General features: G+C 43.0%; 1 protein-coding gene across 1 annotated transcript in view; it reads left to right on the forward strand.

Annotated features, from left to right (window-relative positions):
- DYNC2H1 (dynein cytoplasmic 2 heavy chain 1) overlaps window positions 1-17,484 on the forward strand; it is a 613,609-nt gene that overhangs the window by 274,704 nt on the left and 321,421 nt on the right. Inside the window, exons 62-64 of the mRNA XM_040339316.1 lie at window positions 9,249-9,375; window positions 11,407-11,548; window positions 13,136-13,245. Coding sequence (XP_040195250.1) covers window positions 9,249-9,375; window positions 11,407-11,548; window positions 13,136-13,245 — 379 coding nt within the window. The remainder of the gene's footprint in view (window positions 1-9,248; window positions 9,376-11,406; window positions 11,549-13,135; window positions 13,246-17,484) is intronic.

A 17,484-nucleotide genomic window follows, 5' to 3' on the forward strand; every position in this document is an offset into this window, starting at 1 on the left:
TGGCCTCTGCTGTATCCTGGTTCTCTGCCTATCTATCACAGCGCTCCTTCAGTGTTGCCTACAACTCTGTCTCCTTCTCTTCATTGCCCCTTTCTGTGGGGGTCCCCCAAGGCTCTGTTCTTGGACCCCTTCTCTATGTACATCTCCACCACACTTGATAACTGCCCCCGGTTTCCAATACCACCTACACGCCGATGACGCCCAAATCTGTCTACTCCTCACCTCACACCTTCAGTCTCCTCTTGCGTTACTAACTTACTAACTGACATATCAGCATGGAAGTTGCACCACTTCCTTAACCACTTCCATACCGGGCAATTACGCCCCTTCCTGCCCAAGCCAATTTTCAGCTTTCAGCACTGTCGCACTTTGAATGACAATTGCGCGGTCGTGCTACACTGTACCCAAACAATTTTTTTATCATTTTGTTCCCACAAATAGAGCTTTCTTTTGGTGGTATTTGATCACCTCTGCGGTTTTTATTTTTTGCGCTATAAACAAAAGAAGAGTGACAATTTAAAAAAAAAACACTTTTTTACTTTTTTATTTAATAAATATCACAATTTTTTTAAAAAAAAGTTTTTTTTCCTCAGTTTAGGCCAATATGTATTCTTCTACATATTTTTGGTAAAAAAAATCGCAATGATCATATATTGATTGGTTTGCGCAAAAGTTATAGCGTTTACAAAATAGCTGATAGATTTATGGCATTTTTATTTTATTATTTTTTTTACTAGTATTGGCGGCGATTTGCGATTTTTTTACTGTCACCCTGACATTGCGGCGAACACATCGGACACTTTTGACACGTTTTTGGCGCCATTCACATTTATACAGCGATTATCGCGATAAATATGCACTAATTACTGTATAAATGTGACTGGCATTCAAGGGGTTAACACTAGGGGGTGAGTGAGGGGTTAATATGTATACCTAAATTGTGTTCTAACTGTGGGGGAAGGGGGGTGACTGGGGGAGGTGACCGATCTATGTCCCTATGTACAAGGGACACAGATCGGTCTCCTCTCTCCCCTGACAGGACGTGGAGCTCTGTGTTTACACACAGAGCTCCACGTCTTGTCCCTGTAGCCGCCGATTCCGAGTGCCTGGCGGACATCGCGACCGCCAGGCACGCGCTTCGGCATCTCGGGGACGCGCCGGGCGCGCGCGCGGCCGCCGGCGTGCTCGCGCGCCCCCAGTGGCCGCAAGAATACAGGACGTCAATTGACGTCCTGTTGAATTTTCAGAGTCACCGTGGAGCCGTCATTTGACGATGGCCCGGTACTCTAGTGGTTAAACAAAATCTCTCTAAAACTGAGCTATTAATATTCTCCCCCCCCCCCCCACGCCCATGCCATCCTCCATGACTTTTCCATCAACAATGCAACCATCAGTACCTCCCCTCACGCCAAGGTACTAGGTGTAATCCTAGACTCTGACCTGTCCTTTCAGCCTAAAGTCCAATCGTTGTCAGAAGTTTGTTGAATTCACCTCCGTGACATCTCTAAAATGTTCCCCTTTTTAACAAATGAAACCACCACGCTCCTCATTCACTCTCTTGTTATCTCTCACCTTGACTATTGCAACTCCCTTCTCATTGGCCTGCCTCTCCATAGGCTATCCCCTCTTTAGTCTTATCCACCTTACCAACCGTTCAGTGTCTACCACCCCTCTCCGCCAATCCCTACACTGGCTCCCAATCACCCTGCACATTAAATTCTAACTACTAACCACAACATACAAAGCCATTCACAACTCTGTCCCAAGCTATATCACTAATCTTGTCTCCAAATATCACCCAAACTGTCCTCTCCGCTCTTCTCAAGACCTCCTACTCTCAAGCTCTTTCGTCTCCTCCTCCCATTCTCGTCTCCAGGATTTCTCCAGAGTCTCTCCCATCCTCTGGAACTCGCTATCCCCTACTCTTGCTACCTTCAGGTGGTCCTTGAAAACTCATCGGGAAAGCCTACCACGTCTCTAACTAATCTTTTACCGCTTCCATTAGCTTATTCCCCACTGTTACACACTTTTGTACCACCTGCCCCACCCTATTATATTATATTGTAAGCTTTTCTGAGCAGGGCCTTCTTCATCCTCTTGTATTTCATTGTATTATACCTGTATTGTCTCCCTTTTTATGTTGTAAAGCGCTCCGTAAACTGTTGGCACTATATAAATCCTGTATAATAATAATAACCTTCTATTTTAGGGAGATTTTTTCCTAGTTCCTGTTTCAGGAGTGATGGGAAATCTTTCCACTGGTGATACTAACTTCTTCAAAATAAAGCTTTGGCTGGAGTAAAGGATCTTGTATTGCAATTAGACGTGATCAATTTTGAACCATAGAGAATAGCGCACACACATACCCAAAAAAAGGTTGCTTTCAAATCGTGCAAGGCTACTTAAAAACACCTGATCCTAATAAGTAAATATGGGGATTTCCCCCATGGCTTTGAGAAGTGGGATTTATCTTTCATTCTATGAATACTGTGGGGCCCACTGAAAATGGGGTAGTGGGCTTAAGCATGGTACGGCCATATGGTGTAACTAAATCCCCATATTTATTTATTAGGATCAGGTGTTTTTAAGTAGCCTTGCAAGATTTGAACGCAACCTTTTTTGTTGTGTATGTGTGTACTATTCTCTATGGTTCAATTTGCATATTGGTCTTTATAGCAGCACCAACCTTAGAAATGTATGTTTAGGGTGTTCCCCCAACCCTTTGTTTAATAAATCAGGGGTGCAGCCGATCTGCAGTGGTGATCTTAATTTCACCCTGATAAACCCCATCTCCTATTTTGACATGGTCACGTGATAGTTTACGTTTTTGGGGGGTTGTATTCGATATGTGCAAAGAGATATCACACACATACTTATAAGTATAACATTTATTAACATTAATTAAAAGTGATGACATAACAAGAGTACCTAAAGGAGTTGTAGTCAGGTTTTTTTTCATTCTATGCATTAAGATAAAAAGACTTCTGTGAGTATAGTCCCCCCCCCCCCCCAATACTTTCCTAAACCTCCTTTCTGTCCAGCAATGTCCACGAGTTCCTCGCCCATCCCTGACTCTCCCTCCTAATTGGCTGAGACACAACAGTGGTGCCATTGGCTCCCGCTGCTGTCAATCAGTCAGCCAATCGGGAGATAGCAGGGCGAGTGAAACTGCAGCACGATGTCTGATTGGGCACACGGAGCTGCAGCTCGGGTCAGGTGCCCCCATAGCAAGCTGCTTGCTGTGGGAGCACTTTACAGGAGAAAGGGGCCAGGAGCAGCGAAGAGGGACCCAAGAAGGGCTGCTCTGTGCAAAACCAACTGCACAGAGGTGGTAAGTATAATATATATATATATATATATATATATATATATATATATATATATATTTTTTTAAAAGACGAGACTTTACAATTACTTTAACTAAAGATGGCAGCTCTGTTACTCCAAGCTTTTCTTATGATATATAGTGCCTTAAAAAAGTATTCATACCATTACGGGGAAGGCAGAAACTGGCAGGATCAGCCAGGTATTTCAGGTGTCATAGGGGGCCAAATGACACAGCACAAGCACTGTGCTGTATACCTAGTCTCTCAGACTATGAACCCAGTCAGCTTGAGGCCCCCAATTCTGATTCACAAGAATTTTGCAACAAATTATCGGATTATTTCATTAATAAAATTGAAAAAATCTGTGAAAGTATTCAGCAAAATAGAACAGTCATCAACCCCTCCCCAAATTATAAACCGTAATCCCCTTACAAAATCGCCGCAAACAACCAATTTCACTCTAAAACCCATCTCCATCAATGCCACCAAAAATATCATTGCGACTCTGCGAAACAGCACAGCGCCCAATGATATCACCCCAACCAAACTGAAAGAATGTGCCGATATTTTGGCACCAATTATCACGCAGCTCATAAACCAGTCTTTCAAGGAGGGCATGGTGCCAACCTTGCTAAAACAAGGCATACTCAAACCAATTTTAAAAAAACCCACCCTTGACCCCAAAGACCCAAACCACCGTCGACCCATAAGAGGCCTAAATGTCTTCTCCAAGATAATGGAGAAAGAAGTTGTACAACAGCTACAACAGCATCTAGACACCCATAAATTGCTCGATCTGTTTCAATCGGGTTTCCGTCCTGGTCACGGGACAGAAACAGCACTGCTCAAAATATGGGATGACATTCTCGAGGCAGCAGACGAAGGAGAATCTTGTCTTCTAGTTCTGTTGGACCTAAGTGCTGCTTTTGATACTGTTGACCACAAAATATTACTGACTCGGCTAGCTGAAGTAGCCAAAGTCGCAGAATGTGATTTATCCTGGTTCTCCTCCTTTTTGGAAAACCGATCACAAATAGTGAAACTGGGGCCTTTCACTTCTGAAGAATGCACGGTGTCATGCGGAGTCCCTCAGGGATCCCCTCTGTCGCCTGTTCTGTTCAATATCTATCTCAGCCCTCTTTTTGAAATCATCAGTAACCAGAAGTTACTTTACCACTCTTATGCAGATGACACACAATTGTATTTTCGCATCTGCAACAATAAGGATCATTATCTCGGACTAGAGAAATGCCTTACTTTGATAGAAAAGTGAATGACAAAGAGTTACCTTAAACTCAATGGCTCTAAAACAGAACTTCTCCTGTTTCACGCCAACCGGAAAAATCATCCAGCAACAACATGAACACCCCCGCCCATTCTGGGTAAAACCATTACCCTTGGAACCAAAGTCAAAAGTCTCTGAGTCATTTTCGACACCAACATGACAATGGATGCACAAATAGGGTCAGTGGTCAGTGGATCGCACCACCTGTTGCGCCTACTATGTAGACTCAACCCCCTTTATCCCGGAAGAAGACATAGCAGTCGTGGTGGGAACAATTATCAACTCCAGACTTGACTATGCAAATGCCCTCTATCTCGGACTCCCTAAAATACCAAATCACTCGTCTGCAAGTCGTTCAGAATACGGCCGCTCGACTAGGGACTGGGAAAAAAACATGGGAATCAATCTCACCTTCTGTGATATCCCTTCATTGGCTCCCAGTAAAAGACAGAATCAATTTTAAAGCACTCTGCTTAACGCATAAGTGTATCCAAGGAATCGCCCCCCAATATCTATGCGAAAAAATAAAAGCTCACAAACCCAATCGCGTTCTGCGATCCACCAACCAAAATCTACTCCAGATACCCAAAGCCAGATACAAGTCCAAAGGAGAACGTAAATTCGCAGTCCAAGGACCGAGGCTGTGGAACGCTCTGCCAACCACCATCCGATTGGAGGTGAACCACTTGGCCTTCAGAAGAAAGATCAAAACCCATCTCTTCTGAGATCCAAAAGTTCACTCAGGGAATGCATACTAAGTGCCCAGAGGCGATTCAGTTTGCATGTGTTGCGCTATATAAGTCTCTCACTCACTCACTCACTCAACATGCTTTAAAGGAACAGGATCCAATTTTTTTTTTTTTTAGGGTTACAAAATCTGTAAGGCAATCGTTTTTTTAGGGTTACAAACTCTGTAAGGCAATATTTTTTTTTTGTTTTGTATAGAGTAGAGAGGGATTAGAACGCTTGTCAGTTTGTATTGCTGTCTGTGCCCCATTTGGGAGATTTACCCTCTCTATTTGTCCTGTTTACCAATATCATTAAAAGTGAAAATAAAATAAAATTTCTAATTTTGGGTTGTCCCCAGAAATGTAATATGAATGAATGAATGAATGAATGAAGAATTTATATAGCGCGGCACATGCGAACTAAATCGCCTCTGGGCGCTGGTTGTTCCTGTCTCCTTTGATATCAAAAGAGATGAGTTTTGATCTTTCTCCTGAAGGCTAGGTGGTTCTCCTCCAACCGAATGCTGGTTGGTAAAGCGTTCCATAGTCTGGGACCTTGGACCGCGAATCTTCTTTCTCCTTTGGACTTGTAATTGGCTTTCGGTATTTGGAGCAGGTTTTGATTGGTGGATCGCAGAACGCGATTGGAGTTGTGAGCCTTTATTTTGTCGTATAGATAATGGGGAACATTCCCATGGATACATCTATGCGTTCGACAGAGTGCTTTAAAGACAATTCTGTCTTTTATTGGCAACCAGTGAAGAATTCTCAGTGAAGGTGAGATTGATTCCCATGTTTTTTTCCCAGTCACAAGTCTGGCGGCCGTATTTTGAACAACTTGCAGACAAGCGATTTGGTACTTTGGGAGTCCGAGGTAGAGGGCGTTTGCATAATCCAATCTGGAGTTTACAATTGCTCCCACCACGGCCGCTATGTCTTCTTTGGGAATAAAAGGAGTGAGTTTGCGTAGTAGGCGCAGCAGATGGTGAGATCTGCTGACTACTGACCTTATTTGTGCGTCCATTGTCATGTAGGAGTCAAAGATGACCCCGAGACTTTTGACTTTGGCGCTAGGGGTGATGATTTTGCCCAGAATGGGCGGGGGTATCCAAGTTGTTGCAGGTTGATTCATGTGCTTGGCGTGAAACAGGAGAAGTTCTGTTTTCGCTCCGTTGAGTTTAAGATACCTCTTTGTCATCCAGTCCTCTATCAAAGAGAGGCATGTCTCTAGATTGAGATGGTGATCTTTTTTGTTGCAAATGCGGAAATACAGTTGCGTGTCGTCAGCATATGAGTGATGAAGCAGTTTTTGGCTGCTAATGATTTTAAAGAGGGGACGAAGATAGATGTTAAACAGCACCGGTGATAGAGGTGATCCTTGAGGGACTCCGTGCGATACCGTGCGTTTCTCAGAAGTGAAAGGTCCCAATTTCACTGTTTGTGATCGGTTTTCCAAAAAAGAGGAAAACCAAGATAAATCACCTTCTGCGATTTTGGCTATGTCCGCTAGCCGAGTTAGTAATAGTTTGTGGTCTACCGTGTCAAAGGCCGCGCTTAGGTCCAGCAGAACCAGGAGACAAGATTCTCCTTCGTCTGTGGCCTCGAGAGCGTCATCCCATATTTTGAGCAATGCTGTTTCCGTACCGTGTCCGGGACGGAAGCCAGATTGAAATGGATCAAGTAGGTTGTGGGTATCTAGATGCTGTTGCAGCTGTTGTACCACTACTTTCTCCATGACCTTGGAAGGAACGTTTAGGCCTGTTATGGGACGGCGATGAAGTGGGTCCTTGGGGTCTAAGGTGGGTCTAATAGAGGGGAAATCTTCCAATGGGGACACAGTTCTGCTGATCTGGGGGTCCTCAAGGAATTGCTGTAATGTGCAGGGATTTCTTCTCATGTCCTGTTTTGGCTATGCGACAGGAAGTGAAGAAACATCTCCCTAATGGGACACAGTTGGCAAAAATAAACTGATAGGGGTTTTAACCCTACATTACTCTATCCAAAAATAAAATAAAAAATGTTGTCTATAGTTCTACTTATATTATGACTGATGAACTCATTGGCCCAGATTCACAAAGCACTTACGCCTACGTATAATAAGATACGCCGACGTAAGTGCAAATGTGCGCTGTCATATCTGTGCGCCGGACCCACAAACTAAGATGCGCCTAAAAACAGGCTTCATCCCGCCGACGTAACTTGCCTACGCCGGCGTAGGGTGGGTGCACATTTAGGCTGGACGCATGGTGGCGCTCCCATTGATTAGCCATTCAAATATGCAAATGAGTGAAATATGGCGATTCACGAACATGCGTGCGCCCGACGCAGTGCGCGTAAGTTGTACATCTGGCGTAAAGTTATTCCCCATAAAGGAGGTGTAACCCAGCAGCATACATGCAAAGGTCTGCACCAGGGAACACAAGCCGGCGTATTTTACGTTGGACATGTCTGGCTGGGCGTAGGTTATGTTCACGCCGTACGCAGTGATCCGGCGTAGTTTAGGCATTTGTTCCGAAAGTGGTTGTGAGCATGCGCAGAGGGATGCGTCCACGTCTCGGTGCATGCGCAGTTCGTGATACGTAGCTTTCTGGCGCTTGGCCTATCATTTGGGGTCACGCCTCATTTGCATGGCTCACGCCCACTTCCACCTATGCCGGCGTACGCCTTCGAAACCAAGCGCAGCGTTGGGAGCACTGGCTTGATGAATTCCATGCTTGCCTCTCTGTGCTGCGTTGGCGTAGCGTATAGGGTTGTCCCGATACCACTTTTTTAGGACCGAGTACAAGTAACGATACTTTTTTTCAAGTAGTCGCCGATACCGAATACCGATACTTTTTTTAAATGTGTCCCCAAATGCAGCCATGTCCCCCCACATATTGCAGCCATGTCCCCCCACATATTGCAGCCATGTCCCCCCACATATTGCAGCCATGTCCCCTCACATATTGCAGCCATGTCCCCCCACATATTGCAGCCATGTCCCCCCACATATTGCAGCCATGTCCCCCCACATATTGCAGCCATGTCCCCCCACATATTGCAGCCATGTCCCCCCACATATGCAGCCATGTCCCCCTAGCCATGTCCCTCACATATGCAGCCATGTCCCTCTAGCCATGTCCCTCACATATGCAGCCATGTCCCTCTAGCCATGTCCCTCACATATGCAGCCATGTCCCTGTAGCCATGTCCCTCACATATGCAGCCATGTCCCTCTAGCCATGTCCCTCACATATGCAGCAATGTCCCTCTGGCAGCAATGTCCCCCATACCTTTGCCGCTGCCGCCACATGGAGAAAATCACAGCATTCATTTGAATAGCTGTTTTGCCCGCGCGTATAGACACTCCCCCTTGCTCAGGATTGGACAGATCACGATCACCCATCCAAACCCGGGCATGGGGGATGGGCTATACGCGTGGGAACACTACAGCTATTCAAATGAAAGCTGTGATGTTCCCGCACAGCGTTTAACCCATGCGGCAGCTTTCGATGCGGCGGTGCGATGCGGCGGCTTTCGATGCGGCGGCGCGATGCAGCGGCAGAATTCTATTTAGGTATCGGGGGTATTTGCGCGAGTACGAGTACTCCCACAAATACTCGGTATCTGTCCCGATACCGATACTGGTATCGGTATCGGGACAACCCTAGTAGCGTACATTGTTTGCGCTACGGCGGCGTAATGTGCGCCGCTCTCTGTGAATCTGAGCCCTTGTATCTATCTGAAGGGTAAAAAGCATCTGTTTTAAATCTCATTGGAATCACAAAGGCACAACATACTCCCAGGTATGAAGGGCTTAAGAGTACATATGTAACTGATTGGCTGTGTTTAGTAAAATGTAGTAAAATATAGTAGTTTTTGTAAAATGTGCGTAAAATATTTTCCTAAACCGTAGAATATGTTTTACAGGTTTCAGACGCGGACTACTGAAGCTGCTAAACTTGAAGCTGAATTGTCGAGAGCTCAGGAAATAATTCAGTCTGCTGAGCTACTGATAGGCCAGTTGGATGGGGAGCACAAACGGTGGAATGCACAGGTCTGTATTGGATTGATCTTCAGAGGGAGCTAGTGACCTCCAACAATGTTGTGTAGGTTGACAAGACTATAGTGTTTGGCTTTACTGCTACCACCTAAACTGTGACTCAGAATTTTATGTTTTCTTGACTTGCTATTTAAAGGGATTGTAAAGCCTCGTGTTTTTTCACCTTAATGCATCCTATGCATTAAGGTGAAAAAACACCTTTTGCTCTACGGTCCTCCCGAGCCCCCGTTTTACTTACCTGAGCCCCGAACTTTCTTCATTGGATAGATTGATAGCTGCGCAGCCATTGGCTCCCACTGCTGTCAATCAAATGCAATGATGCGGCCGCCGGGGGGCGGGGCCAAATCATACACTCGGCGGCTATGAATGTTTTTGGTTTTATAATCAGAAACTACTTGCAACGGAGCCTTTATACTGACTCAGTTCAGCACTCTCAAAGGCTCTCACCTGCAGCTCTGTCCCCTCCAAACCAGGGGTCTCCAAACTTTGTAAACCAAGGGCCAGGTTACTATCCTTCAAACTTCAGGGGACTGTGGCCAGCGGGAGTAGAAAATGTCCTGGTTTCAGTGGGAGTAAACAACATCCACTCTTTGGTATTGGTTTCCTATTATTGACATTAGGGGACGGAATAATGCCCCCATTCATGGTGTCAGTGGGAGGATAGAAAAACTTGAAGAGAAGATATGGACAGCCGCACACCAAAAGAAAACCTTAAAAAGGTAGCCTTTAATGGTAAAAAGCGCTACAAAGCACAGCAGGCAGTGGGGTGTATAGCTGACACGTTTCACACTAGGGAGGATAGAGCCCCATCATTGGTGTCGGTGGGAAGAATAGTGCCACATCCTTGGTGTCAGTGAGAGGACTAGTATCCCATTATTGGTATTAGGGTGAGGAATAGTGCCCCCATCCATGTTGTCAGTGGGAGGAATAGTGCCCCTATCCATGTTGTCAGTGGGAGGAATAGTGCCCCATCATTGGTGTATGTGGGAGGAATAGTGCCTCATCGTTGGTGTCAATGAGAGGAATAGTATCCCATTATTGGTATTAGGGTGAGGAATAGTGCCCCTATCCATGTTATCAGTTGGAGGTATAGTGCCCCCATCCATGTTGTCAGTGGGAGGAATAGTGCCCCTATCCATGTTGTCAGTGGGAGGAATAGTACCCCTATCCATGTTGTCAGTGGGAGGAATAGTACTACATCATTGGTGTCTGTGGGAGGAATAGTACCCCATCGTTGGTCTAAGTGGGGAGGAATAGTGCCCCAATATTTGTGACAGGAACTATGCCCCACTGTTGCTGACAGTGGAGGGAATAATGCCCCAAGGGCCGGATAAAATGCAAGCAAAGGACCATATCCGACCACTGCTCTGAACTATACTGCGCCCCCTTTTTTTTTTGCTTGATGTTATGTTTTTGGTTTTTCCAGTCATACAGATTTTACATCTTTAGACATTGTCATTTTAGCTCACTGTAGGCTCTTGAACAATTAGGGCCGATTATATACTTAGTCCGTTGTGCAATCTGTCAATACTTGCAGAAAATACCTAATACTGCAGTGATGCTCACATCTAACGCTCAGTTGTGAAAGATTATTGCATGTTATGCAGTTCCAAGATGGTATATGTCAGTGAATACATTATCATTGTTCATGTCTGTTTTGCTGTACCCTTAAAAAACTGAAAAAAAAAAAAAAAAGAGATCCTGTAGGACGCTCTGATACTGTTGGTCTCTTCTATATCCCGCATATCAAGGTTAAATAGGGTGAAAGCGAAAATCAGCATTCATGTGTATAATTTAATGTAATAAGTGTTCCTTTTGAAGATCTGAACTAGCATATGTACAGCTTCAGTGTTGCCACTAGACTGAAGTAAAAGTGACGCTATCCTAAATGTTCTATTCAAGCATGTGTTGCATAAAAAGAGACCGTGCATAACTAGATGTAATATAAAGCGGTAGCCTGCCTCTTAAACATTTCGAAGGGTTGTTGAACTTTGAAATGATTTGAGCATCCTTTTCCTTTTTCAGGTGGAAGAAATGACAGAAGAATTGAATTCTTTACCAAAGAGAACCCAGCTAGCAGCTGCTTTCATCACTTATATATCAGCCGCTCCTGAAGACCAGAGGAAGGACAGCATAGATCAATGGATGAAAGCCGTGAATCTGGAAAGTAATGGCTCATTTTATACTAATTCAGTACATCTACAAATTTGGCTATATATTTAGCAAAAATTTGAAATTTATGCTGTATACAGGCTAATGTGCAAGCTGTTATTGTGAAAATATTTTTTACTTTGGTTTCAGTCCACATAGTTAAAGGGTTCTTTACTGTAAGTGCTGTGAAAGTGTGCAGCGATTGTCCACAAGAATCACGTTCTAACAGATCCAAAATCTTCAAAAAAGTGTTGAGTATTCTCAATGGACACAATAAAAGGTGCTATTCACCTGTATATACTGTACATCGATCAGCCATAACATGACCACTGACAGGTAGAGTGAATAAAATTGATTATTTCATAATAATGGCACCTGAAAGTGGGTGGGCATTTATCAGGCAGCAAGTGAATATGATGTCCCTGAACTTGAGTAGTTGAAAGCAGAAAATATGGGCTAGCGTAAGGATTTGAGCAACTTTACAAGGGCCAAATTGTTATGACTAGGTGATTGGGTCAAAGCAACGTCAAAACTGCAGCTATTGTGGAATGTTCCCAGTCTGCAGTGGACAGGACCAACCAAAAGTGATCCAAGGAAGAAAAACGGCAAGGCTCATTGGTGCATGTGAGGAGCTAATGCTGGCCCATGTAATCCAACCCAATAGAAGAGGTACTGTAGCTCAAATTGCTGAATTTAATGCTGGCTCAGATAGAAAGGTGTCCGAAGACACAGTGCATCACGGTCTGTTATGTTTGGGGAAGCGTAGCTGCAGACCAGTCAAGATGCCCACTCTGACCCGTATCCACAGTCAAAAGTGCCTACAATGGGCACATGAGCATCAGAACTGTACCACAGAGCAATGCTAAAAGGTGGCCTGGTCAGATGTTTTCTTTACATCTTGTAGATGGGTGGGTATGTATGTATGTATGTGTCGCTTCCTTAGGGAAGAGATGGCACCAGGATGCAATATGTGAAGAAGGCAAGCTGGCAGAGGCAGTGTAATGCTTTGTCTAGTGGCATCCATGCCTCAATGGGTTTGGGCTATTTTGGTGGAAAAAAGTGCGACCTACTCAATGTTGGCTATAATGGTATGGTGGATTGTCAAAATGTTAAGGCTAATCAGTGAATTTTGGAAATAGAGATAACACATAGATATGGTGCCTGGGTCCCTTTTTTATTGGTATTACATTCATCATATAAAAAGAAAAATATATATTGGGACTTTCATGAGGCAGTGGCTACTAATAGGCCACTGTTTCCATCCCTGGTAGTTGTATATAGAAGGGAGGAGAAGGAAAACCGGGAGGGAAGATGGTAGTTGTTAAATGGCTGATTCAATTACATGTTAATCCACTTGTGAATTGCATTTTAGTCCAACTAAGGTGCATCTCTAAACACTAAGCTTGTACAGCCGTAATATGTTGGCAATATTATTGCTATTGTGTGTGAATTTGCTTTCAGTAAGACATATGCACATTTTTGCCTCAATAACAAGGAACAATTAAGGTCAGTTGACCTGTGAATTGCAGAATTAATTTATTGTCTTCTCTGCTAATTAGCTGAATGAGGAAAGTAACAGATAACGATTTTCCTGTTTTGCCAGCATTTGATTTAAGGCGGTTTTTATCCACGGAAAGTGAGCAGCTTATTTGGAAAAGCGAGGGGCTGCCCTCTGATGAGCTGTCTACAGAGAACGCTCTGGTCATTCTACAGGTAAGCTCTGCATCTTTAATGGCTTTCTGCTTGCTTTTGTACGGATTATTAGTCTTTGAGGTTGATTTAATAAAAAAGGAGAGTGCACAATCTGGTACAGCTGTGCGTGGTAGCCAATCAGCTTCTAACTTCAGCTTGTTCAATTAAGCTTTGACAATACAACCTGGAAGTTGATTGGTTTCTATGCAAAGATGCATCAGATTTTGCACTCGCCAGTTTTAGTAAATCAACCCCTTTGTCTACCTTTTTAGTCGGAAGTAGATGGAGCATACTACTTATTTTTTAGTGTTGCCATATTACACAGTGCTTTACAGAGTACATAGAACCATTATTATCATGGTAGCGTTACATTTGCTGCATCAATACTTGGGCTCCATGTACACAGAGTGCTTTTACAACTGCTCCTAAATGATTAAACTTGACAGATAGTAACCCACGTTAAAAAACTTCAGTTTTGCCGCATTTACATGTTTTGCGTTTGCGTTTAAAAGCTTTTTAATAAAAAAAAAAAAAATAGCCAAAAACGAAAAACGCCTATAACAGAAACACTGCTAAACGTGGGTTACTGCGTTTAGCCGCGTTTGGCTTCTGGAAATCTTTAGTGTCTGAACCCATTTTTTTGCTTTCAAAGAAATGCTGTTAAACACAACTGCCTAAAAACGTCAATAAACAGGACTTGTGTACATGGTCACATGGGATAACGTTGAATGAGTTCAGGGGCAGTTGAAAAAAGCATCCAACGGCCTCTAAACGTCTGTTTAGCAGCGTCCCGTGTACATGGGGCCTTAGGCCTCATGTACACTGCTGCTGGTAAACAGACGTTTAGGAGCAGTTGGGCATTTTTTTCAACTGCTCCTGAACTCTCCTCTGTTATCTCATCAGTACATGTACACAGAGTCGTCTACAGTCGTTCAGAAGCTGTGTTTAGAGGCATTTTAAGCGCTAAATGCGGCAACTCACATTTAGGAGCGTTTCGTTTACAGACGTTTATCATTTTAGCCAAAAAAGAAATAAAAATATATATATTTTTTTTCAAACGCTATTAGACGCAAACGCAGCTAAATGCGGCATGTAAACACGGCTAAACGGACGTTTTTAGACACCGGTTTCTAGCTGTCAAGTTAAATTGTTCAGGAGAGGTTGAACAACGTCCCGTGTAGATGAAGCCTTAGATGTCAAAGAGGAGTGGTCTGTTGAATTAATGCAGTTAAACAGATAGGGGATGATTTCCTTAAACTGGAGAGTTCAAAATCTGGTGCAACTCTGCATAGAAATGATCAGCTTCCAGTTTTATTGAAGAAACTGAAGTTAGAAGCTGATTGGTTTCTGTGCAGGGTGCAAGAAGGGCATGGTTAGGTGAGATTAGTAATATATTTACTTACAGCATATATGTATGTTTAAAAATGGTAAAGTAGACCTTTTAGTAACTTTACAAACCTGCATGACTAAATTACTGATGTGCCATAATCTACAGCAACACTATCTATATTTAAAAAAAAAAGCTGTTCCTTTTATCATCAAATAGCAGTCTGATGACTTTGTCTAGATTGACATGATGTCATCAGTCTATTGCCAGCAGGAGGAAGCATTTTCTCAGTCTCCTCTTGTGCAGAGATCAGACTGCACACTACAACTTTGTAGTAAGGCACAAGGTGAGAGGCTTCAGCATGGGCTGATTTATGTTGGACTTCACCAGGATTTACATAGTTGTGTCATGCAAGAGCCCATTAGGCCAGCCATGTACTTTTCAAATCTCGGCCGGTTTAGCAGGAACTGTCCGAGATTCAAACCGTTAATGGACAAGCTGAATGCACCAAGTTGATCGATTGATTAACTTGGGTACAAATCAGCCTGCTGGATTCTGCTATAGCCACTAGCGATGGTTGCTGTCTTATCCCAGCAGGGATGACTCCCCCGCCCTCCTGCTGGGAGAAGACAGTTGCTGACTTCCCTGTCAGCACTACCTGTGTTGATGGGGGAGTCATGCTAATTTCTTTCCTGCAACCTGTGGTTGCAAGAAAGAAAATTGCACCGTATATGTTGGGTGTTAGTTCACCTTCTCATTTTTTCTGAAAAGCTGAATTACTCTTTAAGAGTGCACTGCTAAAAACATGCATGTCACCTATAAGATGGCCTACCCTGAGAAAGTAGGAGGCAGGCGGACATTCTAGGGTGTCCAAACTGCTTGTGTACCTTTGACTGGTAGATCTTAGTATCAGTGCTGGGAGATGCTGTGGTTTGTCCATTTGCCAGGTTGTTCTCCTTTTAGGTAGAAGGTTCCCTCTTAGGCAGACCGTTGCATTTAACTGAATTGTAGGCATTGCATCTTGTTTATTTCAGGTACTTGTATCGCAATGTTAATTTACGCAGTGCTTTACATATATATTTATATTGTACTTTCACATCAGTCCCTGCTCTCAAGGAGCTTACAATTTATGGTCCCTAACTCGCACCAATACATACACATACAAGGGAGCCAGTTAACCTACCAGCATGTCTTTGGAGATGTGGGAGGAAACCGTATAAAAACTCATGCAGGTAGTGGGCTGTGGTTGGGATTTGAACCAACGTCCCTAGTGCTGCTAAGTGGAAGAGCTTATGCATCTTTCCAGGGTAGGTGGGTTTTGATGCAAATATGAACTATGAAGATAGAACATGTTATTTTTTCTTCGTGGATATCATTAAAAATAACTTTTGGCTGAATAACCTGTAGGAAATAATATTATTTTATTTGTATTCTCATTACATTTAATTTTTTATTTAAATATCGTGAATGTTAATGAAATCAGGTTTTCCTGCATTTCACTACATTTTATATGTATTCATATTTATTTTTTAATGTATGATTAACTCATTTATAAAAAGAAAAAAAATATTCATGTTTGTTTTTTTTTTTTGTTTTTGTTTTTCATTGACTTTGCTGCATTAGATCTATTGTTTGAATTCATCGGTAAGAAATTGTGTGCCTATCTCCACATCCTACCTAAAACTTCATGGCTTTTATTACCTGATGCCTTATCTCATTTTGTCTCTAGGGAACCTGGTTGTAGAATTCTTGTTAGTTTACATGTCTTGCACCAGTACTTTCACATACAGCTCAGTGTGATTGCTTGTGGGCTGCTCTTTGAAAATGATTTTAATTTATATTTTTCAAACATATAAAAACAAAGACCTGTAATACTATATAAAGTAAAACTTTGGATTATGAGCATAATTCGCTCCAGAAAAATGCTTGTAATCCAAAGCCCTTGTATATATTATTTTCCCATGAGAAATAATGGAATCTCAGATGATTCCTTCCACAACCATTTATTCAGAAGTCCTTCAGTTTATAGTCAATATAAAAAGATTATGTGATAGGTTGTGTAACCATAAAATGTCCATCCACAAATAGAAGCCTCCACAAGGGGATTAGAAGAAAAATTCATCAGGAGCTATAGAGTATACAAGAGAAGAGAGGCGCCTCGAAGTGTAGCAATATGGGTTACATTTAATGAAGGTACAACGTTCAACAACTCACATGGCTGATGATTAAAAGAGGCACACCTAAGTATTCAAACATCCGGGGTAAAGCTGTCCACATGGAGCGTCCTCTGCACTGCCGACTCTCACCGCTGTCAGTCTGCAATCGTGACCTGGAAGACTACCCTGCAGTAGAGCGATCTGAAAGCGAGGCTTGAAGCGCCCGGGGAGCACAGCGTGGAGGGGATGACGTCAATGGCGGTGCGGAGGATGGTCTATGTTGACAGCTTTACTCCAGATGCCTGCATACTTGGATGTGCCTTTTTTAATCATCAACCATGGGAGTTGCTAAATGTTGTACCTTCATTAAATGTAACCATATTGCTACAATTAGAGGCACCTCTCTTCTCTTTTATACTGAGTTGTGACATGACGCTACTTGTACATCAAGACATCACTCATTTATCAAGTCAAAATTTATAAAACAAAATTGCTTGTTTTACATTCTCAGACCAAGTTACTCTCAATCCAAGGTTTTACTGTATTTTAATTGTCGTAAAAAAGCATGAAAGACACATTAACACACCCAAAAACTCCAGCTAAATGGTGAGCCATCATATATTGTGGGTATAAAAAAAGAATAACCCCCCTTTTAAAGTAATCAAATGTTGTTGCTTGCAGCCTAACTAGCACGTCAGGAACAAAATAGAAAAATTTGGAAAAAGGATCACCCCGTTCTAAAAATTACTTGTAAACGCAATCACCTGTAGCTAATCG

The sequence above is a fragment of the Rana temporaria genome, chromosome 2 (assembly GCF_905171775.1).
Source record: "Rana temporaria chromosome 2, aRanTem1.1, whole genome shotgun sequence".
Taxonomy (NCBI): domain Eukaryota; kingdom Metazoa; phylum Chordata; class Amphibia; order Anura; family Ranidae; genus Rana; species Rana temporaria.